The following is a 27,012-nucleotide window of genomic DNA, read 5'->3' on the forward strand; positions in this document are numbered from 1 at the left end:
ACATTTGTATTATAAAAGGTAACTGGAAGTGTGCCCTTTTTTGGGGGGGGAGAGGAGGGCGATTGGGGTTAAGTGACTTGCCCAAGGTCACATGGCTAATAAGTGTTGAGTGTCTGAGGCCATATTTAAACTCTGGTGCTCCTGACTCCAGGGTCGGTGCTCTACTCACTGTACTACCTAACCACCCCACCTCCTTTTCTCATAGTTGCAAACTGCTTATGTAGTACTAAAATTGTTCTTTTGAGTGTTTGATAGAATTCACTTGTAAATCTTTCTGGTCCAGGAATTTTTTTCTTTGGAGTTCATTTATGGTTTGTTCAATTTAATTTTCTGATATTGGGTTATTTAAATAGTCTAACTCTTCTTTTGTTAATCTGGGTATTTTAATAAGAATTCACCTATTTTCCCCCGGAATCAGGAGGACCCTAGTTCGGTTCTGCCCTCAGACACTTAACACACACACACACACACACACACACACACACACAAACCTAGCCGTGTAACCTTGGGCAAGTTACTTAACCCCAATTGCCCTCCAAAAGGCAAAAAAAAAAAAAAAATTTCACCTAAGTTCTTTATCAGCTTTGGTAGCACATAATTGGGCAAAAGATTTTCTGAGAATTTTATTTCCTCTTCAATTTTGAGTCCTCTTTATTTTTTATAGCAACATTTAGGTTTTCCTCTCTTCTTAAAAATCAGGTTATAGATTTATTTTATTAGGGTTCTTTCTGCATCCGCCCCCCAAAAAGCAGCCCCTTTTATTTATCAATTCAACGGTCTTTTTGCTTTCAACTTTATTAATCTCTCCTTAAACTCATAGAATTTCTACTCTTTGTTATTGTTCAAGTTTTGTTAATTGTATGCCCAAGTGATTTGTCCCTTCTTTTGTTTACAAAAGTATGTAGACATACAAATTTTCCCTTCAGTACTGTCTTTGGCTGTGTCCTATAAATTTTGGTATGTTGGCTAATTATTATTATTTTCTTTGATAAAACATTCACTTGTTTCTACGGTTTTTTTCTTTGTCCCACCAATTCTTTAGTATTGTGTTTCGTTTCCAGTTATATTTTTGTTCTTTTTTAAAGGGTTTTTTATTTAATACAGTTTATGTTGTACAAGAATAAGCAAGTGGTGTATTTAACATTTCTGCTCTTCTACTTTTTCTGTGAAGTTCATGCCTCAATATTTGGTCAATTTTAGTAAAGGTACAATGTACAGCTGAAAGGTATAGAAATTTCTTTCTATCTTTTTTTTTTGGAGGGCAACTGGGATTAAGTGACTTGCCCAAGGTCACACGGCTATTTTTGTGTTAAAAGTCTGAGGCCAGATCTGAACCCATCCTCCTCACTCCAGGGCCGGTGCTCTATTCACTGTGCCACTAGCCGCCCTTTTCCTTTCTATTCTTGTTTAGTAGTCAACAAAGATCTGTCATCTCTTAATTTTCCTAACGTTTTATTCAAGTCCTGAACTTCTTTCAGATTTACCATTCAATTAAAAGTCTGAAAAGTCCAAGTCTGAAAGGGTATATTAAGATCCCCTATTGCAATAGTTTTATTACATATTTCTCCCTCTGATTTGATTAACTTTTAAGTATTCAGATGTTATCAGATGTTATCAGGCTCACCCCAAGACAGTGAGCCTACTGAATACCCCTTCCCCCAGTCTGCTGTCTCTTATATCCTCCCCCATCCCCCCTCTAATTTTCTAGTAGAGCACAATGAATTTGTATACCCCAGTGCCTGTATCTTATTTCCCAGTTGCATGTAAAAAACAATTATTTTAACATTTGTTTTTAAAACTTTGACTTCCAGATTCTTTCCCTTCCTGCCTCCTCACCCACCCCCACTGGGAAGATGAGCAGTTCCATATAGGTTGTACATGTGTAGTTACACAAAATGTTTCCATAGTAGTTATATTGTAAAAGAATAACTATATTTCCCTCCATCCTATCCTGCCTCTACTTATTCTATTTTCTACTTTGACCCTGTCCCTTTCCAACTTAAGTGTTTGCTTCTAACTACCCTCCCCCTCAATCTGCCCTGCCTTCTATCATCCCTCCTCTTATCCCCTTCCCCCCTACTTTCCTGTAGGGTAAGATACCCAAATGAGTGTGCATATTATTCCCTCCTTAAGCCAAATTCAACGAGTAAGGTTGACCCATTCCCTTTCACCTTCCTGCTCTTCCCCTCCACTGTAAGTTTTCTCTTGCCTCTTTTATATGAGATAATTTACCCTATTCTATCTCTCCCTTTCTCCTTCTCTCATTATATTCCTCTATCACTTCTTAAATTTTTTAGATTTCATTCCTTTCTATTCAACTGATCCTGTGCCTTCTGTATATGTTTACATGTATACACATACACTCACTCACATATGTATTTATACACATGCGCACCCTCCTATACACCTATGTGTATGTATGTATACGTGTATTTACATATATATACTCCCTTCAACTATCCTCATGCTGAGAAATCTCATGAGTTACAATTACAGTTTTTCCATGTAGGAATGTAAATAGTTCAACTTTAATAAGTTCCTTATGATTTGTTTTTCCTGTTTACCTTCTCATGCTTCTCTTGCTTCTTGTATTTGAAAGTCAAATTTTCTGTTCAGCTCTGGTTTTTTCATTAAGAAAGCCTAAAAGTTCTCTATTTCATTGAATGACCTTATCTGCCCCTGAAGCATTATACTCAGTTTTGCTGGGTAGGTGATTCATGGTTTTAATACTAGCTCCCCTTTGACCTCCAAAATATCATATTCCAAGCCCTTCAATCCCTTACTGTAGAAGCTGTTAGATCTTGTGTTATCCTGATTGTGTTTCCACGATACTCAAATTGTTTCTTCCTGACAGCTTGTAATATTTTCTCCTTGACCTGGGAATTGTGGAATTTGGCTATGATATTCCTAGGAGTTTTCTTTTTGGGATCTTTTTCAATAGGCAATCAGTGAATTTTTTCCATTTCTATTTTGCCCTCTGGTTCTAGAATATCAGGGCAATTTTCCTTGAGAATTTCTTGAAGGATGATTTCCAGGCTCTTTTTTTGATCATGACTTTCAGGTGGTCCAATAATTTTTAAATTATCTCTCCTGGATCTATTTTCCAGGTCAGTGGCTTTTTCCAATGAGATATTTCATACTGACTTCTATTTTTTTTCATTTGTTTGGATCTGTTTTATAGTATCTTTATTTCTCATACAGTCACTAGCTTCCATTTGCTCCAATCTAATTTTGAAGGAATCATTCTCTTCAGTGAGTTTTTGAAATTCCTTTTCCATCTGGGCAATTCAGCTTTTTAAGGCATTCTTCTCCTTACTGTCTCTTTGGGCCTCTTTTGCCATTTGAGTTAGTCTATTTTTTAAGGTGCTATTTTCTTCAGTCAGGTTGCTGATTCATGTTTCATGGTTTTCTTGCATCATTCTCATTTCTCTTCCCAATTTTTCCTCTACTTCTCTTACTTTATTTTCAAAATCCTTCTTGAGCCCTTCCATGGCCTGTAACCAGATCATATTTTTCTTGGAAGCTTTTGATGTAGGAATTTTGACTTTGTTGACTTCTTCTGGTTCCATGCTTTAATGCTTTTTGTCCCAAAAAAGGATTCTATGGTCTGATTGTGCTTCCTCTGCTTGCTCATCTTGCCAGCCAATTACCTGACTTTTGAGCTCTTTGCCATGGTAGAACTCTGCTTCCACAGTGGAGAGAGCTGTGTCCCAAATCACTGAGGTTTTCACAAATGTTGTCAGAGCTATAAGGAGGGCACCCTCTCTACAGACACCCCAAGCTCTGGCACACTGGCTACACACCCCCAGGACCACCACCCAAGACTGCGATCCAGATTCAAGCAGGTCAAAGCAAGAGCAATTATCCTCTGAATGATCACTTGGTTCCCCCTACAACCTGTAGGCCAGGAGCTGTGGAGGCAGCCACATGGCAGCAGCGGTAGCCACTCCACCTCTGCACCTCTCACCCTGGGGGCAGGAGCTGGACAGTGCTCTTCTGTCACCCAGTTCCAACGGAGTTCCCCACTGACCTTTTACTTTCTCTTTGGTGTTTATGGATTGAGAAGTCTGGAAACCACCACAGATGTCGGCGATTCACTCTCCTGAAGGCGGCTCTGGCTGGTCTGTGCCACTGGTCAGGGCCACCCTGGGTCTGGGACTGTGTGGCTCACACAGGACTGTGCTCGGCTCCCAGTATGGTGAAATGGCCCCTTCCTGCAGGCCTGCCAGGCTGCTTTCAGCAGGAGATTTGTTTCTCTCTGTCACTTTGTGGGTTCTGTAGCACTAAAATTTGTTTACAGTTATATTTTACAGGTATTAGAGGTGATTGGGATGGAAGCTCAGATAAGTCCTTGCTTTTACTCATCCATCTTGGCTCCGCACGACCAGCAGATATCTTAAACTCACTTTCCAAAAGGGAACTCATTCTCTTTCCCCCTAAACTCTCCTCCCACCTCCTACCTTCCCTATTACTGTAGAGGGCAACACCATTCTCCCAGTGCCTCAGGCTCTTAAACTGGGAAGCATTCTGGATTTCTCTTTCTCACCCCTCATATCTAATATCCAAGGCCTATTGATTTCACCTTTGGCGAGGCAGTAGAATGTGAGAAGACTGGAAAGGAAGGAAGGATCAGAACTCTGGGTGTCAAAGGACTTTATATTTGATCCCAGAAGAGGGATCCATTATAGTTTACTAAGTAGGGGTTTGGACAATCACTCTGATAGATAAGTGGAAAGTGGATTTGAGTCAGAAGGGACTTGACACAAAGAGACCAATCAGAAGATGACTGCAAGAATCTAGAAATTTTGAAAAAGGCTTACACAAGCATGTTGGCTGTATGAGTGGAGAGAAGGGGATGTATAAGAGAGATCTTGTACAGAAAAATATCACAAGATTTAACAAGAGATATACTATCTGGAGTAAGCAAGAAAAAAAAAGATGAGGGTAATACTGAGACTGTGAGTGAAAAGAAGGATGGTGGTATCCTTGATAGTTACAGAATTCAAAACTGGGGAGGGCTTGGCAGAAAGACGAGTTCAGTTTCAGATGTACTGAGTTTAAGGGGCTCGTGGGCTATCAATTTTTAATATTCAATAAACAGCCGGTGTTATGGAACTAGATCTCAGGAAAAAAGCTAGGGCTAGATAAAAAGATCTAGAAATCAAGTACAAAGAGATAATAAGTGAAGTCATGGAACCCGATGAGATCTTCAAGTAAAGAGAAAGAGGAACAAGGACCCAAGAGATAGCCTTAGGGGCAGCAAGTTGGCGCAGTGAGTAAAGCGCCAGCCCTGGAGTCAGGAGGATGCAAGTTCAGTTCCAGCCTCAGACACTTAACACCCACACATACACACACACAAAAAAAAACTAGCTGTGTAATCTTGGGCAAGTTACTTAACCCCAATTGCCCTCTAAAAGGCAAAAAAAAAAAAAAAAAAGGGAGAGAGAGAGACAGCCTTGAGGTAGACCCAAATGCAGAAAGGCTTACACCTTTTCTGGGTCTGAAGACCCAGGTTTGAATGAAAAATCTATCCCCTACCATCTATGTAAGAAATACAATTCAGTTAACCTTTATGACCCTTGGCTTCCTCAACTGTGAAATATGGAGGTTGGATCAAATGAGCTTTAAGTCCCAGAAGAGGAATGAGGAACCTGAGGCCTTAAGGCCACATGTGGCCCTCTAGGTCCTCAAATGCAGCCCTCTGACGGAATCCAAACTTCACAAAACAAATCCCCTTCATAAAAGGATTTGTTCTGTAAGGAGTTGGACTCAGTCAAAAGGTCACACCCAAGGACCTAGAAGGCCACACATGGCCTTGAGACCGCAGGTTCCTCACCCCATCCTTGAATCTTATGACTTGTGCTAGTATATGAAAAAAAAGACATTCCCAACCTGTAGCCTGTGAGTGACAAGCTATTTCTAAGTCACCTAGAAAAATTTTGTGAACTCTAAAAAACTCTTGCCATTGCTGCCCACCCATCTTACAAAGATATGTGAGCTCACAACAAAGCATTCTCTCACAAAATATTAAAGGTAAACTTACTTTCAGATTCAAATATTTGCAAGGATTCAGATGAAATTTATCATATGCCTGGAAATTTCAAAGCAACTTAATTTGTTAAATTTCATTCTCTTTTTAGTTTTTAAAAACTATTTTTTATAAGGGATGACTCTTTGGAAAGGGAAAGGGGAAGGAATTTGGGGAAAAAATCTAGGCAATGTTAAAAAAAAAAGATATCAGTAATAATCTATTTTAAAATAACACTTATGAAACCCCATATAATAAAGATAAGATTAAAGCAGGATACTTAGCTATTGGCCTGAATAAATGCTACTCAACCATTAACATTTAGTATTAGTATTAACTGTTTACAGGTACATAAGGTTCTTTGTCTGGAAATGTTCCTGGCATTTAAAGACCAATTTAAGCAACAGAAACAATTCAACAATTCCCAGATGGCTTTACTAAAGGGGACAAACAAGAAGAAAAGGGAAGAAGTAGGAACAGAGGGAATAATTCCTGTTGCATTTTCTTTCTGTTTTATATTGCAAGATTAAATCTTATGTTCTCTTTGGTCTGGATTTTTATCTACAGTTTTACAACACTTAATCTTTAACTTCTACAGACATTATCTGGATGACAACACAACTGGAAAGTGAAACATGTGCAACATAAAAATTTCCAATTGCTGACCCATTTCTTTTGTCTTTCAATGACCAAGATTCAAAAATCTCTCCCGCTTCACTACCAAACTGGGATAAAAAGCATCTTAAGTTTGGTAACTGATAAAAAATGAAGTATATTACACCTTAGCTGCTCATGCTAGCATCATTATTTTAATGTGTCACCATTCCTGGCCAAGAAAGACACCTGGCTCAGGTGAGACTAACAGAAAAGCCAGTCCTAGCTGAGACTTAATTACACTTGAGTTGTGTGCACTTAGACCTGTCTTCCCTCTAAACTCTCTAAAATGGAAAAAAAAAAAAAAAGATTTCTTTCCACTAATAGGAAAGGTCTTCTTCCCCCATAGTTCACTGTTATCTCCCCGAACTTATTATATTAATCTATAATCCACATTTTCTTTTCATTTGCCAGACAAATTTTACAGAGAACTTGATGTACAAAGCAAAAAAGGGTTCTGTTCATTTTAGTCTTTACTGCACATGTCCAAAGGCATCTAAATCAATTCTGTAAAACCATTTTTTAAATATGGGTTCTCTCTAACACATATGAATTTTGGCTTGCTAGTAATTTCTTGATCCAATGGAAACATTTATAACCACTATTTACACATTCTGGCCAAACTGTTGCTATTCCAGTAATTACAATGGATTATTTGCCTTCAATAGTGAGTCAGAACTTGGGAGTGGCTGAACACATGGAAATTCACCAGCTGGCAACCACAATTAGACTCAACATGGCAAGTGGAATTTGATGTCAAGGTTTTCTAAAAGCCAACTTGTTTCTTGGATTGATAGCTCCACGTTAGGATGAAATTAGGAACGTAGGGGAGGAATAAAGAAATTGGTTGCAAACTGGGAAGCCTCTTGGATACAAGTAGTCAAGACAGCAACACCAAAGAATAATCCCTACAGGTCCACCTCAACGCTAAACCCCAAAAATCATATTTTGTAACTACAGGGTCAATGTTTTCCCTGATTAACATTCTACTAAGATTAACTTAATCAGCCAGTAAGCATCTTTCCTATAAAAATTAAGCCATACCAGCCTACCTCACACCTTCCCATCTCTTTTTGGAGCAGGAACCAGGTTAAGCTAACAAGATTTTTAGGTCAATAACTACTCAAATTTATTTTAACTAGTGAAAATTTCTTATGCATTCTGTTATTCACCTAATACACACACACACACACACACACACACACACACATATATCTCAAAGAATTCCATTCAGACCAGGCTTCACTTCCTGATTCTGACCAACGGTGCATGACCTCCCCGGTCTTCATGAAACTGAAATATTCCCAGAAGTCGGAGGCTTAGCATTCCTGCCATCCCTGGTCATTAGTCAGACTCCTTTCACATACTCTTACTCCACAATCAGCTTTTTTTAAGGGTGAAAAGGAGTAGGGGACTTCGTCAAGTTAGTCCACAATTTGCTCTCCTGTAAATCTGATAAGGATTTTGGTTGCATAACTTTTCTTTAGCAGAACCAACTCTGGTCCAGTGAACCCCACCTTGAATGCAGTGTGAGCCTGCTGCCCCAGTCCATTTTCCAGTTATGAAGGCAGAAGGATGTGAAAATCCAATGGCATCACTAACCACAAAGAACAGAGAAAGATTTCATTGCCAACTCCTGTGAAGCCAACCAACAATATCACATACAGGTAGCCCCCCCACTTCAGAGAAGTTTCTCAAAATGCTGGTTTATAAAGCTGTTTGGAGCTTGGAGTGCATCTATACATTGAACCAGTGCTATAAATGGTAGCTGGATTTTCCAGCTTGTGCCAAAATGTCTACTTACCCCACGTGACTGAACCATCAAATCAAGTTAAACAAGATTTTCTGATCAAGCCTAAAAGCCTAGTCATTTCAACTTAACCTGATAAAACTCTTCTCGTCACTTCAGCATCAGTTCAAGGGTCAGCAGAGCTCAGGGCCGCTTTCCTTGACTTACCCCAGTGTTTTTTTCTCTCTCAAATTTCCCTGGCTCTATTTGTCTGGATTTCTCCTTTCCCTCAATCACACACCCCTCTGCAGGCAAACCATCCCCCAGGAAAATTAAACCATCCCCCCTTGAGGGTCTGTCATTCTTCCCTTTGCATACCCTGTACTTAGCACAGCGGTTAGCAGAGAGTAGACACTGGGTAACATGTTGAATAAACTAAAATACTTCCTATGGAGGAAATGGTAACCTCGACTTAACCCCAGATGAGTAACAAGCCTTTTGAACCCAGTACACACTCACTGCAATGACTTTAGCAGGGAGGAGGGATTTTTCCTGGCAATTATGACACTTCTACCTCCAAGCTAAAGAAAAAGAGTTATTCTCCCTTCCACTGAGATGGTAGCAGGCATTTCCTGGCAATATCAGTAGAAGGTTATGTATGAAGAATATTTGAATACTGGACAGGCTTGTATTTTTGGGACTGCCATTGATGGACAGGTAAATTCTAGAGCCCCAGAAACAATAATGACCAGCCCTGTCTCCAGTATGGTCTCCAAAGCCATCATTAAAGGGGTATCATCATTATGGAAACGGGGTCCACCAATATCACCAATACAACCTAGCTACCATCCGTGGGCAGGCAAGGCCCAAAGCCATGGGAAGAGGAGCACTGGCTCCCAGACCACTACCCTGCTTCCACCCTGGCCCACACAGTCATGCCACAGGGAAACGTTCCACAGAGATTCCACCAGCTACAGTCTTTGCATGTGCTAAAGGGGCCACTGAAGACCCTAAACCAAAAAAGTTCCCAGCACAAAAGCTTTGGTACTGTCCAGCAGTCAGAAACAGATGAGGCTTTATGAGAAATGACACCAACAAAGAGACACAACCTTCTGATTTGCTGGTGAGGAGCCTCATGGCCCTTTCCTCTGTCCTGCAGCTCAAGCATCCTCTCTGAGGTTTCTTTCCCTTATGAAAATCTGAGCTTCTGGGGCGGCCAGCAAGGAAGAGCATCGGCTCCAGTGTCGGGATGACCTGGGGATCAAATCCGGGCTCAGACACTTAGCACCCACCCAGAAACACCTGGCCGTGTAACCTTGAGCAAGCTACTTAACCCCAATTGCTTAGGGGCCGCCAGGTGGCTCAGCAAGTAAGAGCACCGGCTCCAGTGTCGGGATGACCTAGGGATCAAATCCGGGCTCAGATACTTAGCAGCACACCCAGAAATAACTGGCTGTGTAACCTTGCGCAAGTTACTTAACCCCGATTGCTTTAAAAAAAAAAAAATCTGAGCTTCTTAGGCACAGAGCTGTCTGTCCCCAGGACTCAGCACAGGGCTATGCACACAATAAGCACTTAATAAACACTTTTGCATTCATTCATTCTTTATTCATGATGATTCATAACTAGAATCAGGAGAAAATTATTTTTAACTTCAAATCAATGGATTATCTTCCCAGCTGGATTGGTGCTATGGCCTAATTCGCACAAATGAGGAAATCTATCATAAAAGCAGGATCCCAACAGTAAGAAACTCTGTAATAAGAGACAGTGTGCCTACGTCTGCATGTCCCCACCCCAACAAATCTAGGAACTCACACTGTTACAGAACTGCTGAGGAGTTAGAATTTCTCACCCAGAGAAAACCTCCCCACAGCCCAAGCAGAAATCAGCTGTTTCCTGAGGTGAGCAGCTGAAAGGAAGCCTTGAGTGGAGTCAGGAAGACCGAATGCAAACTACACCTCAGACATGCATTAACAGGGTGACTTGGTACAAGTCACTGAACCATTCTAGAGCTCAGTTTCCTAATCTATGAAATGAAGGGTTGGACTCCATAACCTCAGATATCCCTTTCAGCCCCAAATCCATAATCCTATAAGCCTAGGAACCTGCAGGGAGAGAAAAATGGCTTCTTCTCAGAAGGGCTTCTCAAAAAGTGGCTGCCAATTCATCTGAAAAAACAAAGGAATATCAAGGGAATTAATGAAAAAAAATGTGAATGAAGGTTACTGAGCCCTACCAGATCTCAAACTGTATCACAAAACAGTGATCATCAAAAACAATGTGGTACTGGCTAAGGAAGAGAGTAGGGGATCAGCAGAATAGATTAAACACACAATACAGCACACAATAATAGCAAATGATCACAATAATCTTAGGTTTGATAAACACAAAGATCCAGACTTTTGGGACAAGAACTGCTGGGAAAACTGGAAAACAGTTTGGCAGAAACTAGGTTATAAACCAACATCTTATACCAGATAAGGTCAAAATGGGTTCATGATTTATGTTTATAAAGGGTGATATAAGCAAATTAGGGGAGCATGGAATAGTCCACCTGTAAGATCCACGGATAAGTGAAGAATTTATGATCAAACAAGTGATGGAGAGCATATGGGATGTAAGACAGATCGTTTTAATTACATTAAATTTAAAAGATTTTACACAAAAAAAATCCAATGCAGTCAAGATTAGAAGGAAAGCAGAAAAGTAGGGAAAATTTTACAGCAAGTTTCTCTGATAAAGTCCTCATCTCTCAAATATATAGAGAACTGAGTCAAATTTGTAAAAATCCATATCACTCTCCAATTAGTAAGTGCTCAAAAGATATGAACAGGAAGTTTTCAGATGAAAAATCCAATGCTATCAATAGTCATTTTAAAATGTCTAAATAGCTACTGATTAGAGAAATGCAAATTAAAACAACTCTAACCCATCAGGTTGGATAAGAAGACAGAAAAAGAAAATGACAATTGTTGGAGGGCGGATGTGGGAAAACTGGGATACTAATGTACTGCTGATAGAGTTGTGAACTGATTCAACCATTCCGAAGAGCAATTCAAAACTATGACCAGAGGATTATAAAACTGTGCATACCCTCTGATCCAGCAATACCACTACTAGGTCTGTATCCTGAAAGAGATTTTTTTTTTAATTTATAAAAATAATAGGAAAAGAATCTCTATATTTAAGAACATAGCAACTCTTCTTGTGCTACAAGAAATGATGAGCAGGATAGTCTCAAAAACCTGGAAAGATTTACATGAACTGATGCAAAGTGAACTGAGCAGACCCAGGAGAACACTGTACACACCAACAGCAATACTGTAAAATGACTTAGTTATTCTCAGCAACACAATGATTCAAAACTATTGTGAAGGACCGATGATGAAATAAGATATCCACTTCCAAAGAAAGAGCTGATAGAATCTGAAGGTAGATCGAAGCATACTTGTTTTTGACTTTCTTCATTTTTCTTGAGGGGTTTTTTGTTTGTATTTTCTTTTACAACATGACTCATATGGAAATATGTTTTGCCTGAGTGCACCTTTCTCAAATCGATTGCCTGCTCATTGGCGGGGGAGGGGAGGAAGGGGAGGAGAGAATTTGGAACTCAAAATTATAAAAAATGATGGTTAAAATTATTTTTATATGTAATTGGAAAAAATATTTTTAAAAATTCTTAAAACTTGATTGTCCCAACTAACAAATAAAAATAGCTAGCATTTATATCGTGCTTTAAGGTTTGCAAAGGCCATTCCATGTTATTTATTGAATCCCCACAACAACATTGTGAGGTAAGTGATATTATTATTATCCCCACTTTACAGATGAGGAAACTGAGGCTTTAGTGTTAGTGTTTAGTTTAGAGGTTAAGTGACTTGTCCAGGGTCACAAAGCTAAACAGTATGTGAGGCAGGATTTGAACTCAGGGTTTCCTACCTTTTGTACCCTTCTAGCTGTTCAGCTGTACAGTCACATCTGACTTTTCATGGCTCTGTAGACCTAACTGTCCATGGGGTTTTCTTGGCAAAGATACTGGAGTGGTTTGTCATTTTCTTTGCCAGTGGATTAAGTCAAACATGTTAAATGACCTGCCCAGGGTCAAACAGCTAGTAAGTCTCTTAGGTTGGATTTGAACTCAGGTCTTCCTGATTCCAGGCTCAGTGCCCCATCCGCTAAGCCATCTCAATGCCTCCTTGCACACCCCAGCTACCAACAAAACCACACCATTTTCCTGCCAAGTAAGAAAAAGATTCTGAATTATCAGATCATAAGATTTTAAAGAGGAAAGAAGCCTCAGAAATCTAAGTTCCTTGAGGAGAGGGGACGTGTCTTTTTTGTCCCTGCTTGCTCAGTACTCAACACAGTCCCTGGCACCTAGTGGGGGCTTAATCAATGCTTGTTGATTGATCCAGTAGCCGAGAGGCTTAGCCAATACTCCCAAGGGCAGAAAGTGACAAAGAAATGACTCTAGCTTCAGGCCCTTCCACTCCAGATCCATGCCCTTCCCTTGTCACAAGGTGGTCTAAAGGATAGAAAGGCACAGAAGTTGGCCCTTAAAGAAAAGGAAACACCAAGACCCCTGAGCAAACATACAAATATACTACATGTCTATCTTTATTTAAATCCAAACAAACACTAAGTACAACTAAGAAGAATAATCTGATTAGTGAATATCAGAGAGAAACCGGTCAAACCCACTCCTCTACAAAAACCACCACAAGTGGCCATCCAAGTCTCTGCCTGAAGAGCTCACTAGCTCGGGAGACAGAAAGGGCTCTTCAAAAAGAGCTTCACGGATGAGTTGTAAAAAGTCAAAGTTTTTATCTCAGCAACTTTCCCGCACAGTCCCAAGTTGTGCCTTCTAGGGACACCTAACAAAATAAGGCTGATCCCTCTTCCATATAACAGCCTTCAAGCACTCAAAAGACAGAAATCAGGAGCTTTCTTTTCTACCCCAGACTAAACATTCCCAGTTTGATCATCCAATTCTTATTATGACCATATTTTAAGTACCTAGGTGTCCTAGCTTCTCAGTAACCTTTGAAAATTATCACATCCAGAATAGAACACAACTCCACAGATAGGCTACCACAAGGTTAGACGACAACAAAGCTTTCACCTCCCTTTTTCTGGACATCAGATTTTTAGTAATAACAGTCAGTATTTTGTTAATCTTTTGGGCAGTCAGGTCACACTGCTGACTCATGGTGAGGTCACAATCTACCAAAAAAACAGTCAGAGGGGCTCATAGGATCCAGAGATTTAGAGTTAGAAAGGAACTTGAAAGTCATTGAGCCCAACACTCGTTTTTCCAGATGAGGAAACTGAAGTTGGAATAATTATGGGATTTGCCCAACATCACAGAGCTAGCAAGTGTGTGAGGCCGAACTTAAACCCAGGCCTTCTGGACTCTTGGCGTCATGGCCTGTCCACAAGCTGCCATTCAGTTACACTCTTCCCCATTCTGAGTTTGTGCAACAAATTTTTTTATCTCATTTTAATTTTTTTTCTTTAGACTCAAACACCAGAACACAAACACAGAATAGATAAAAAAAAACATATCATGAACTTAAACACAAAGAAATAAAAGCATGTCGTGCATAGCAAAGCCTAAGAAAATAAATAAATTTAAAAGGAAAAAATACAACACGACATACAACAACATAAGAGAGGACTCGAAATACGTCACAATAAATTTTCATCTCAAGAAAGCCCATGCGATAAATGTTTTTCTTTGCTTCCTTGTGAGTTTTCCGTCGTTCTGCGCCACGCACTTTTTACTTTGCTCTTTGTTCTCCCTTCCCCACTCCCCAGAAGGCTACACTTAAGTGTGGATACAGGGGCAGCCAGGGGGCGCAGTGAGTAGCAGCGCGGCCCCAGTGTCGGGAGACCCAGGATCGGTTCTGGCCTCACATACTTGGCACCCACACAAAATAACTGGCCGTGTAACCATGAACAAGTTACTTAACCCTAATTGCTTAAAAATAAAATTAAATTTAAAAAAAAAGTGTGGATATAATTCTCTACAGCTAGAGATATGTCCATCCACACATGCAGACACAGACTCCCCAATTCTACCCCTGCTCTTTGTTTTTCTCTCTGGGCACATCTCCTTTCCTCTCCTTCCAGCCTCCTCTACTTTATCCTACCTGTGACCCTGCCCTCCTGCTACCTGCCTATTTCCCTCCAAGCAGCTACTTTTTTAAACCTAAATGAGGCATTTTATATTCACCCTTATCCGATTTAATCCTGTCTTACTTGGCCCACTGTTCTATTTTGTTAAAAGTCATTTTGAATCGTGATTCTTTCATCTAACATGTAGCCCTCCTGGCTTGGGGTCATTTGGAAATGTGAGAAATATGCTGTAAATCTTCAGCAAAGTCACCGATCGAAACGTTGGACAGAAGAGGAGCCTGGGTGCATGCCCACTAGAAATGTCCCTCCAAGCTGAAGAAAAATCTTTCTAAGTTAAAGAACAAAGGACAGGGTTTGCAAAGGAGTAATAATTAGGAGAGAAAGACAAATAACTAGCATTTATTTAGCTCCTTATGATTATCAAGGGCCTTTCCATTATTTGATACAATAACACTATGAGGCAGACAGAACATGTATCATTCCTGTTCTGCAAATGAAGAAAATGCAATAGCTTGCCTACAGTGACACAGGTAAGCAGCAAAGTCAGGCTTAAACTCAAGCTGGGCATCGATCCTCTTGGTCACCAAAGACCACGCTCTGGGGGCCTCAATCTGCCTGCCTTGGGGCTAAGCTGCTCTGACTGGCACATCACAGAGCCCACTGCAGACCAGGTCACACAAGTGTCTACCCCGAACAGCATCCTGCCATGGGCTCCACCATCACACCTCTTTTGTTTGGGGAATAGTCATCAAATCACTACTCCCACAGCTTCTATAAAATAATAGCATTCCCTTTGCAATGAAACCTACCCCCATCCAGTCTCTGCTTGAAGACCTCCAGTGACGGGGAACTCATTACCTCAGGAGACTGAATATTCTACTTGTGAACAGCTTAACGTGTTGGAGCCTTTGCTTCTCAGATGTCTAGTGAGGGCACTTTGGCTGAAGACTTGCCATCCCTGTGACTACACAAAAAAAACACTGTTGGCCTGATCCACACTGCCCATCTCTGAGCCTCAATGGTCAAAAAGGACCTGAGAAGTAACAAGGATAATCCAAACCTGCCTGAGAACTCACTCTACATCACCCCCAAGGAAGCGGTCATTCAGCCTGTGACTGAAAGCCACGAGTGAGGGAGAAACCACTACGGTCATGCTGCCAAAGTCCCTCCTGTTTGGTCCTTGGCTGCACAGCGCTTTCCTCCCTTCAGGCTCCACCTGCCCCTCAGCAGCTCCTCTTCCTGCCCTGGTGGGTGAAGCCAAGTAAGATGCTGGCCTATTCCAAGGCTTCTCTTCTCTAGGATAATCACCCTCCTTCCTTCAGTTAGTCCCTGAAGGCCAGACTTGTCCACAAACACAAATGGACAAATCTGGTAAGCGTATAAACATTGTCTCCAGCATCACTGAAAAGTGGGGCCAAACTTTTCCTTACTTCTTTGCATATCTGTGCTAGGTCGAGCATAATATTCACACTGTCTACCTCACAGGATTACTGTAAACTGTGAAACACCATATAATGTGAGGTGGTGCAGTGGAGAGCGCACCAGGCCTGGAGTCAAGGAGGCTCATCTTCCTGAGTTCAAATCTGGCCTTGGACACTAGCTGTGTACCCTGGCCAAGTCACTTCACTCTGCTTGCCTCAATTTCCTCATCTGCAAAATGAGCTGGAGAAGGAAACGGCAAACCAGTCCAGCGTCTCTGCCAAGAAAACCCCAAATGGGGTCACAGAGAGTCAGACACGACTGAAATGACTCAACAACAAAACAATATTAATACTGCGCAAAGAGAGACCTCTATCAGTGAGGCCATCAGATAAATACTAGAAGAGCCGCCCCGAGTTGGCAATAAGAGCGTGCATGTCTAAAACACACTTGACAGACAGTAACAACAACATTGTGTGGCAGGCACTATCAAGACCCTCGTTTTTACAGCTAAGGAAGCAGAGATGAAGTGGCCTGGGCCACAGGGAAGCGTCTGAGGCAGAAGCAGGGCTCAGGACTTTCTGACTCCAGGCCCAGCTCTAGAACCCTGAGCCTCCTAGCTGACTCATCCCAGAATGAGTGCTTAATGATTACAGAATACCTGCACTTCATTTAGTACATTTGGACCTCACGACAATCCTCTGTGCTAGACAGAGGCAAATATTATCCTCACTTAGCAGATGAGAAAACCAAAACTTTTCAAAAAGGTAAAATGACTTGCCCATAATCACAGGAACTGACAAGATTTAAACTCCAGTTCTGGGACTCCATAACAAGAAAAATTATGGGGGCAGCTGGGTGGCACAGTTAATATAGTACGGGTCCTAGAGTCAGAAGGACCTGAGTTCAAATACAGCTTCAGACACTTGACACACTTATAAGTTGTGTGACCTTGGGCAAGTCACAACCCCAACTGCCTTATCTTCCCCCCTCAAAAAAAAAAAGAAAAGAAAAAGAAAAACTATGGGTAAAGCACATTCCAAGGGTCACCAAGCACCTAACATTTCATCTGAGGCTTCCAAGCCTTTTAGATTAGGTATTCTGACATAAGTCACCTCTCACTATTATTATTAGCCCCATTTAATAGATGGGAAAATGGAGGCCGCACCAAGTGGCATACCTTGCCCACTCTAGTAGCATAAAGTCAGGGCTAGAGCCCAGGGCTTACAACCTTCCAAATGAAGAAAGCCTGGCATTGTCCCCTTTTTCTAAGGCTGCCTGTTCCCAGGGTCCAGCCTTCTCTCCAATGGCTCCCATGTCTATAAAGCTCAGTATGGGCACAATGACAAACCAAAATCTACAGTCCCTACTCACAGGCACAAGGAGCACAGCACACCGAGCTCTGGCCTCAGATTGCCACAGTGGGAGCTGCCACCACTTAAGTTTCTGGGTTCTTATCAGACAGAAGCAGTCCTAATCTCCTCGGCTCCCCTTTCAGCAGGGCATGCCAAGGAAAGGTAGAGGAGGAAAGAACCTAACATAATATGCTCATTTTCATCCATGGTAAGCTTTCAACTATAAGTTAAGCTACTTCCCACTAAAATTACAAAACCCTGCTGTTCACATGGTCCACCAGTGCATCCTAGTATGATGAGAAGCCAAATGACAGCTCCAAGGTGGGAGGAGCAGAAAGTGGAGGCAGTAACAGGTCTGAGAAACAAGGACTACCCAGAACCCTCTGTGGAGAGGCCAGGAGGCAGCATGGGAGTCAAGCAGTGACTCCCTACATGTTTTGTTCCTCAAATCCCTCTGAACAACAACCAAAAAAGGTGCTGTAAACCCCAAGGTGACATGATCCATGACTCCTAACATTCTCTAGAATGAGTCACTGCTTAAGGTACCATTAAAGGATTTTGAGCACAAACCCCTTTGGCTCATCACTGTGAAGCCCAAAGGGCTTTGTGAACCACTCAATGGGAATCCTCATGAGAGGAGTAAGGCAGGACACAAGAGTCCAGAGCCACTGTTTAAACTCAGAGTGACCTTTACCAGCGGGGTGACCACAAGCAAATCTCTGGCAACCTGTTTCCTCCTCTGTACTACCCACTTCACAAAGTGGCTGGGGGGGCGGGGGAGACACCAGGGTCTGGTAAACCTTACCATGAGATATAAACTCCAATGACCAATTCCTAAGCACCAATGCCAGCCACTCATGGCAGAGTGTTGACAGGCTCAGGGGACATATTAAGACATAAGGACTTTTAGACATGACCAATGCAGGAATCTGTTGTGCTTAATTATGCACATCTGGTACTGGGATTTTGGTTTTCTTTTCTTTTTTTTAAGTGAAAAGAAATAATATAAGTTTTAAAATGCAATATAAAGTGGCACAATGGACAGATAATTAGGCCTGAAGTCTGGAAGAGGTAGGTTCATATCCTAATTCAGACACTTTCTAGTTATGCGACCCTAGGCAAGTCATTTAACCTCTGCCTGCCTCAGTTTCCTCAATGGTAAAATGGAGATAATAGCACTTACCTCCTAGTAGGAGGTTGTTGTAAGGAACAATTAAGAGTTCTGTTAAAGCCTTAGCACAGTATCTAATACACAGTAGGCACTTAATAAATGCTTATTTCCTTATTATTATTATCATTATCATCATAAAATTCATTTGAGGCTGACATTTATCAATCAAGCAAACTTTTTCCAGAGGAATTTTGCTGTTGTATCGTTTTCTTGGCTGGAGATACTCCAGCTCATTTTACAGCTGAGGAAACTGAAGCAAAGAGGGTTAAGTGACTTGCCCCAGGTCACACAGCTAGTAAGTATTAGGACATAAGCTGACTTAAACAGACACAGAATCAACATGAGGAGTTAGAGAAAGTCGCTCCATGAATTCAGAGCACCCTGCCCAGTAACTGGAGAGAAGGATCACTGCAACAAAAAGAAAAAATATTATTTACTTGACTTGAAAAATATGTATTTTTCCTAATGGTATCCTTCTGATGCCTCTTGTAAAGGAGATCAAGAAGCCATCACAACAGGCAGGTTAAGTCCATTCTCACCCTCAAGAAACTCTTCTCTTTTCCCCAAACAACCTGGCAGGAAAAGGAGGAAACTTGCTATTTCATTGGCCAAACTAGAACCCAATTTTACATGGTTTACTTCTTCCCATCTGAGGACTCACTATACCCAGCCTGTCATCGGCTGGTATTTCTCTACAGACCAGAATAAAAGATGGCAAAAGGAAAAGACTCTACAGAGCTAGCTGTAAGAAACAACCCAAAGCAGAAAGGGATCTAACCAGCCGTGCTCCCAGCCCAGGTGTAAATTTCCAACACCTGCAAGAAGCTTGTCCTGACCCTCTACCCACTCAGCTGCTAACAAGGATTTTACATCTGTTTTATACTGAACTGTCCAAGTACCTGTTGCTTTCCCCCATATGAGGTTAGCTTCCTGACTTCCAGAAAGCAAAGCACCCCAATAGGAGAAGACAAATCAAAACCAAAGAGGAAACAGGTTTGTAGGATTTTGAAGTTGGTATACTCTAATCCCACCTCCTGACTTCATGGAGTATGAGAAGATTCTCTCTAGAACAGTCAAACTAGAGATCTGAACCCTGGGCAGGCATCATGGGAAAGTTCTTAAGAGGCTACGAGGACAAACGCTGCCCATCTGAATAGAGTCTGCCCACCAGTACGATGTCCTCCCATCCATCCACTTCCTGGAATCAAGGAAGGCAGAAGAAGAGGCAAGGTCTGAGACACCTCCCTCCCCCACGTCATTTCTTTGCTGCTCTCTCCTCTAGCTCCAGACTTAGACTAAATGCAAAGAATTAGCTTGATCATTCTTGACATGGTCCAAAGATGATTTTCATTTCACTCCAGCCTCAAAAGTAGAGCAGTGCAGTGCATGTGTATGTGTGTGTGTGTGTGTGAGACAGAGAGACAATGAGAGACACAGAAGAGACAGATAGAGACAGAAAAAGAGAAAGGGAGACGAGAGAGGAAGGGAGACAGGGACAAGACACAAGGGATGAGAGAGCAAGAGAATGAGAAAGAGCAAAAGACTAATTGACTGATTATGTGGGAAAATGGAGAAAACTATCAAAGCCCCAGCACCCCTGTTCTGGCCAAACTGGTTTCCTTGCCATCTCTCCTCTCCGGACTTTTGCCCAGGCTATCCCTCATGCCTGGAATAAAATCCCTCTTCACTTCTTTCAACAAAGTTCACCTCATGTCACCACAAAGAGGAAGTCTCTCCAGACTTCCGCCCTACCCCGTCCCACCACCATGCAACTAGATGGGAGGGCTATCCCCTAGAAATGATTGTGTATACACTTTGTATTGAATTTTCGCCCATACCAGGTTAGTTTCCTGCCTCCGTTCTTCTTTTTCTTTGTACTCAGCTCCTAGAACATGGATGCAGCCTGATGAATGCTTGTTGGCTGACAGGAGGGGAGGAAAGAACTAGGACAAGGCCTTGCTTCTAAGCTCTTACTCCAAGAAGGAGAATGTTGGAAAAGGAAAATGACAAATGAGAGAGGAGATAGAGGAAAACTGGGATACTGCTGGTGGAGCTGAGAACTGATCCAGCTGTTCTGGACAACAATTCTATTGCAACTAACCAAAGGGCCATGTAAAACTGCACACATCTTCTGACCCAGAAATAGCAGAACTGGGTCTGTACCCTAAAGAAATCAAAGAAGCGGGGGCCAGGTGGCGCAGTATGTCAGAGCGCCAGCCCCGGAGTCGGGAGACCCAGGATCGGCTCCGGCCTCAGATACTTAGCACCCACACAAAAGAACTGGCCGTGTAACCTTGAGCAAGTTACTTAACCCCAACTGCTTAAAAAAAAAAATCAAAGAAAAAGGAAAAATACTTAATAGTGCTCTTTTTATGGTGGCAAAGAACTGGAAATCAAGGAGATGCCCTTCAATTGGGGAATGGCTGAACAAGTTGTGGCATATGATTGTGATGGAAGACTGTTGTGCTATAAGAAATGATGACCAGGATGCTCTTAGAAAAATCTGGGAAGACTTCCATATGAACTGATAAGAAGTGAAATGAGCAGAACCAGGAGAACATTGTACACGGGATCAGCTACATGTACGAGGAGCAGATCTGAAAGACTGGACTCATCTGATCAATGCAATCATCCCAGACAATCCCAAAAGATTTGAGATGGACAATGCTATCCACCTCCAGAGAAATAACTGATGAAGTCTGCATGCTGAATAAAGCCGATGGGTTTTTTTCTTTATTTTTCCTTGTGGGTTTTTTTGGGGAATAGGGGGGTCTGTGTTTTCTTTTATAACATGGCTAATATGGAAATATGCTTTGCATGGGGGGGAAAAAGAAAGTGAATATTGAAAAAGATTCAGAAATCCTCCTAATTCACTCAATAGAACAAAAGATTACACTATGGTTAATTTAGTTTTATTTAGGCACCAGAGAGGTTGTTAAATAAGCTGGAAAATGAAATGCCATTACTAGCCTTGTAGAAGGCAGATCCAATTTTCAAATACAAACGCTGATTCTGCCAGGCTTATCCTCAGAATCGGCTTTCAGGTTAAATTCAACAACAAAAAAAAAAAATACAAACTTACAGGGATGTCATAATTGCCTGATGCCTGGCCTAGAAAAAAATCCAAAGAACTGCTTGGTACAATACATTGGCTGGATACCCACAGATCAGACCACAAGAACAAGTCAACAACCCTTTGAACCTGAAAAAGGTAAAGAGCAAATTTTACAGTTTGTTTTATTTACAATGACTAGCCCAGTATCTCTTACATTAGTACAAACATTCCTTGTCCCCTTTACAAACATATGACTCACTCAAAAAAAATAAAGAAAACCAATTAACATTGATCTCCTCAGGTACTAGAACCTAAAAGGTGGTGTTTTTGCTGATCAGTGAGCATTTACTCAGCACCTATTAAGCACCCAGAACAACACTTTCACCAGGGACAGAAGAAAGACAAAACAGTGCCCCTGAATGCAAGGGGCTCCCAGTCTAATGGAGGAGACACCTACAAACAAAACAGGTACAGGATCAATGTGAAATAATACAAGGGAAAGGCTTCCTTCATTCAATGAAACGTGAGCAGGAGCCTGAACGAAGCCAGGGAAGCCAGAAGGCAGAGATGGGGAGGTGTTCCAGGCACGGGAGGCCCAACACACTAGAGCTTCAGCGTGGAGGCCCGAGGCACTGGCTCACAGGGGACAGGAAGAGGAAGGATGTGTGAAAAGGCTGGTGTGGAAAAGCTCTCTTCTGCACTAAAGCTGTTTAACATACGCCAGGAGTTAGAAAAAAAAAAAAGTCCTTGGTTTTAACTTCTGAATTCAATTCATACTTTTCTCTTTACCTATTTTATACTAACAGTGTGGATTTCTAATCCTCTATCACTCCCCAGGTCCTTCATAAAACCTCTTACAGAAAAGCGCAATAAAATACATTCTACCATCACAGAGAAGAATAATTACTTTAAATATAGCCTATATATAATAATACAAGTGAATAATCAGCTATCAAGCCAGGGTCTCAAGAGTGACAACCCACTCTGAAATACAAGAAAAAAGTGCAGCTTGGTATACAAAAGCACGATGGGCTGGCAATTTCCCAAGTTCCTACAAATTCTGTGGTAGAGAAAATACATACATATTAACCACATTAAGGGCCACTGGCACCATTCTCCCCATTTACAGTTAAAAAGATACTGAAATACTGGCAAGAATTTCTCAAAATTTGGACATTATAGTATGCCCTTATTTAGTATTTATTGAGCTATTTCAGATGTGAAGTCATTATCCCAGTTTTCCATTTCAGGAACAGCACCAAGACACAAATAAGGAAAATGGCAAAGTTAATTTCAATGACTTGAATACCTTGATGCTAACACAAAGACTTCCAAATCACACTGACATTCTGCCCAACTATGCAAAACTGCTCAGGTTTTATTTTTCATCAGTAACACTGGCAAAATCAGACTGATTCTTTCACCTGATTCAGTGGAAGGTGTCATGTCGGGGGAGGGGGGGTAAGTTAGGTACTCAGTCTAGATTTTGATCACTTGAAAAATTTATTTTTCCAATATTAAAATTTCCCCATGCACAAATTTTAAGATGTAGGCCCCACAAACATTTCTTCCCATTTACCTTCTACTCAAGTTCTGCTACAATGCTCCTTCTCACTGTGGCACAGAAGTGACACAGGGCCATTGAGGGCCATGCAATGAAGCATAACCCCCAGTACAGACTATGTGTCTATGATCCAAGACCCAGGCTAACTAATTTTGGGAGACTCACTGCTGAAGGGGCTGTGGTTAAACTAAAGATCTCTAAAACAGTATTTGAATCCTTAAGTGCATTAGCTCCCATGGATTCAATGCTGCCTCCAGCCCGATCCTCTCTGCCTAACCCAGACTTGAATCTCCAACTGCCTATGTGGACCTGGATATCCCACAGACATCTCAAACTCACCATGCCCCAGACTGAAAGGCAAACCCTTCCTTCTTCCTCCACATTCAGAGCCTTCTGTAACCTGTCCCCCTTCTACTTCTCCAGTCTTCTTATGCAACCCCACGCGTTGTGACCCAGCGACACTGGTGCACGTGCTGTGGCTCCAAAAAGGCAAGCAATCACCATCGCCTGACTCCAAGCATGTTCACCGGCCGTCCCACAGCCCTGGTGAGCCCTCCTTCCTTATCTCCACCTCTCGGCTTCCTTCCAGAAGCAGCTGAAATCCTGCCTTCTACACGAAACTTTTCTCAGCTGTCCTTCCCTCTGGGATTCTCTCCAACATGTGTGTGCATGTGTGCATGTATATGTGTGTGTGTGCGTACAGCTCTATTTTGTATGCACATATCCTTTACAAACAGCTGGTTAAACACTGTTTTCCCCAGTAGGCTGTTACCTTCAGGAGAGAAGGAACTATTTTTTTCCTTTCTTTGTAAATCCAGAACTTAGAACAATGTCTGGCATTTGGTAGGCACTTAATAAATGCCTGCTGACTAGCTAACTGAAATAAAACTTATAAATCTCAAAGCAGAGAGGATTCACATGCCAAAAAGTGCTATCTCAATTTCCAAGGGGCAGCCAGGTGATGCAGAGGATAGAGCACCAGGCCTGGAGCCAGGAGGATTCCTCTTCCTGAGTTCAAATGTGGCCTCAGACACTTGCTAGCTGTGTGACCCTAAGCAAGTCACTTCACTCCTTTTGCCTCAGTTTCCTCATCTGTAAAATGAACTGGAGAAAGAAACAGCAAACCACTCCAGTTTCTTTGCCAAGAAAACCCCAAATGGAGTCATGTAGAGTCAGACACAACTGAAAATGAAACAGGTAGTATGCTTGCTAACAAGTCCCATTTATGCAAGGAATGGCGATTTTTAGGGCGGCTAGGTGGCACAGCGAGTAAAGCGCCGGCCCCGGATTCAGGAGGACCCGAGTTCGGTTCCGGCCTCAGACACTTAACACCCACACACACAAAAAAACTAGCCGCGTAACCTTGGGCAAATTACTTAAACCCAACTGCCCTCCAAAAGGAAAAAAAAAAAAAAAAAAAGGAATGGCGATTTTTAATTTCATTTACTGAAGAATAAAAGTACTAGAAAAAGAAATTGCCCAAATCCAAGAGAGCACTTTAACAACTTTTCAAAGCACTAATAAGTTATTATAACAGTCTTTTTTTCACAGATGAGGACACTGGGATTTCATGAGATGGTCTCACTCTGTCTGCCCAAGCTGATGCTAAGACAATAAGTGCCCAGCACTGGAATGTTCCCAGGCCGCCCCACAACCTTCTCATTTCACTCATCCTCCAGCCACAGCCCCTGAGAATACCATCTCCACGCTGCCCCCTCACACTTGTGTCCTCCCCAGCCCCAAAGCTGCAAGAGCTGGCCAAGGCACTGCCCTCAAAGCTGCATCCTTACCTCAGTGTTCCCACTCTACCCCTAAGCTGGGAGTTACTCTCTCAGTGGAATATGCCCATTCCCAAATCTTATATATTCATATGACAATTTCTGTGCCCAGATCATTTCACCTGTAAATTCCTTCCCTTTCCTATTTTAAATACTTTCTTCCAAAGATCTGTGATTTGATTGTGAGGATGCCATCCCCAACACAGGTGACATCTCTTCCATTCCACATCCTCAAGTTGCTGCAGCATCCAAATCCATCACCTGCTGGCCAACTTTGTGCCAATGGGGCCACAGTGCACTCACCTAGGCACTCACCAATAACAGTGCAGCAGCATCACACATCCCCAAAGCCTTTCCAGCTTGGTACAAGACCTGCCCAAACCTAATACACACAGGGTGAGGAAGTCATGAAGAACTCAGGGCCACCTCCATGGACAATGAATGAGGCATCAAAACAGGGAGGAATTTCCTGGAGATTCTCTTCTGAGGCTCTCCTGAAATAAAGCCTATTTCACAAAGCTTTTTCAGATGATAATCTCCCCCACCCAACTGCAGGAAGCAACTAAACATTTTACAATTAAAGACAGAAAACACACAAACCCCACATAAAACATAAATGTATATTTATTAGCTTATCTCTATGTCAATGTGTTCTCTCTGAATGTAGTTACCCATGGGTTTGCACACTTAAATTCTACTGTATGAGAACATTAACTAACTTCCATCTTCCCTCCTGTGTGAGTACTCCCTCCATCAAAGCAGACTGCAATTCTTGCCTTAGCAGATAATACCTCCAGAGCGGTTGGAGCCAAGAAAATGCCAAACTTTGGCACTGTCTGTCTTTCTTCTAGAGCACTCTTTTATCTCCCAGAGCATTTAGCACAGGACTAGACACCTCAACACTCAGTAAGTCAATAAACATTTATTAAGCACCTATTATGCACTAGATCAATGGAAACCAATTCTAGTGAACTCCAGTTATCAGAATACTAAAAAAACCAAGTTCCCAGGCTGCAGGTTAGGAGTTCATGACGTCCCCACTGCTGTGCACACAGGGAGCACTTAACGGTGTCCGCTGACTCCACGGGAACCTCTGGAAGCCTGACTTTTTTCTATCTGTGCTTAGGTAAGTATGAAGTGAGCCCCCTGCTAAGTCTGCATCATTTTCCCTGCATGTGCTTTTAAAGACAGTTAACAACTCCGCATTTCTTTATAAAGCATTCCAGTAATAACCCAGCTTTTGTGGAGCCTTTAGACTTAATATTCAAAAAGTGAAAGACATGAGACAAAACTATCATCACTCTGAGCCCAAAGCTCCCAAGCCTGCAGTCCTGGGGCTGTACCACTTTGTCCACGGGAAGCATGAAAAAGCATCTCCCTTTTCAATGGTAAAGCTGTGTAATTGGAAGTGCTTAGGGGTCATCTATAATAAGAGATCCAAATGCAGTTCAACTTCTTGTCAAATAAAGCCTGAGTTAGAGCCCACAGCTTTGTGTTCTAGAATGACCTACACTCAACAATCTGGAGGCATTTCAAGCCCGAAAGAGTTAAGAATGATATGAATGAGGGAACATATAGGCGTGATCTCATTACTATAACTGGGATTCCATGCCACATTCTGGAGTGTGTAATGTTGTGAGCGTGTGGCCTCCAAGGCAGGGTGCCAGAGTGCCTTCGTTTATGCATGTGGCAAGGCTATTCAAATGAGAGTGAGAACACACTGACACAAAATGCTGGCTTTTTTCCTAGGTCAGTGCAGAAATTCCAGTTGAAAAATCTCCCTCTATTAATGAAGATGAGCAGCTGCTCTTCAATTTGGTCTCAGGAATCTGTCCCCAAACTACAGATGCCCAAGGTGGGACCTGGACCATCTGAGGAAGCCCCTCTAACCACTCCACCAAACTACCCTTGGACAAAGTGTCCTAACTCCCAGATGCTTTCCTAGCGGATGAAGTCCACATCTGCCAGATTTTATAGGACTGTGGGATTGGGGGCTAGAAAGTGGTCTAAAGCTCATCCAGCCCCAGCCCCTTCCTTTACAAAGGAGGAAAGTGAGAGACACACCCAGTCTATGTGGCTGCCCAAAGTCACTTGAACTGGAAGTCAGACCCAGGCCCC

General features: G+C 42.0%; 2 protein-coding genes across 2 annotated transcripts in view; one reads left to right on the top strand and one right to left on the bottom strand.

Moving 5' to 3' along the window:
- The window catches only part of MRTFA (myocardin related transcription factor A), a 214,338-nt gene extending 187,332 nt beyond the window's left edge, over positions 1 to 27,006 (bottom strand). Inside the window, exon 1 of the mRNA XM_069102864.1 lies at positions 23,456 to 27,006. Coding sequence (XP_068958965.1) covers positions 23,456 to 23,458 — 3 coding nt within the window. The 5' untranslated portion in view covers positions 23,459 to 27,006. The remainder of the gene's footprint in view (positions 1 to 23,455) is intronic.
- RBX1 (ring-box 1) overlaps positions 1 to 27,012 on the top strand; it is a 434,671-nt gene that overhangs the window by 222,145 nt on the left and 185,514 nt on the right. The window lies entirely within an intron of this gene.

Source organism: Petaurus breviceps, unplaced genomic scaffold (assembly GCF_028583685.1).
Source record: "Petaurus breviceps papuanus isolate PSGF00001 unplaced genomic scaffold, PetGlider_PUasm1.0 558, whole genome shotgun sequence".
NCBI classification, from domain to species: Eukaryota; Metazoa; Chordata; class Mammalia; order Diprotodontia; family Petauridae; genus Petaurus; species Petaurus breviceps.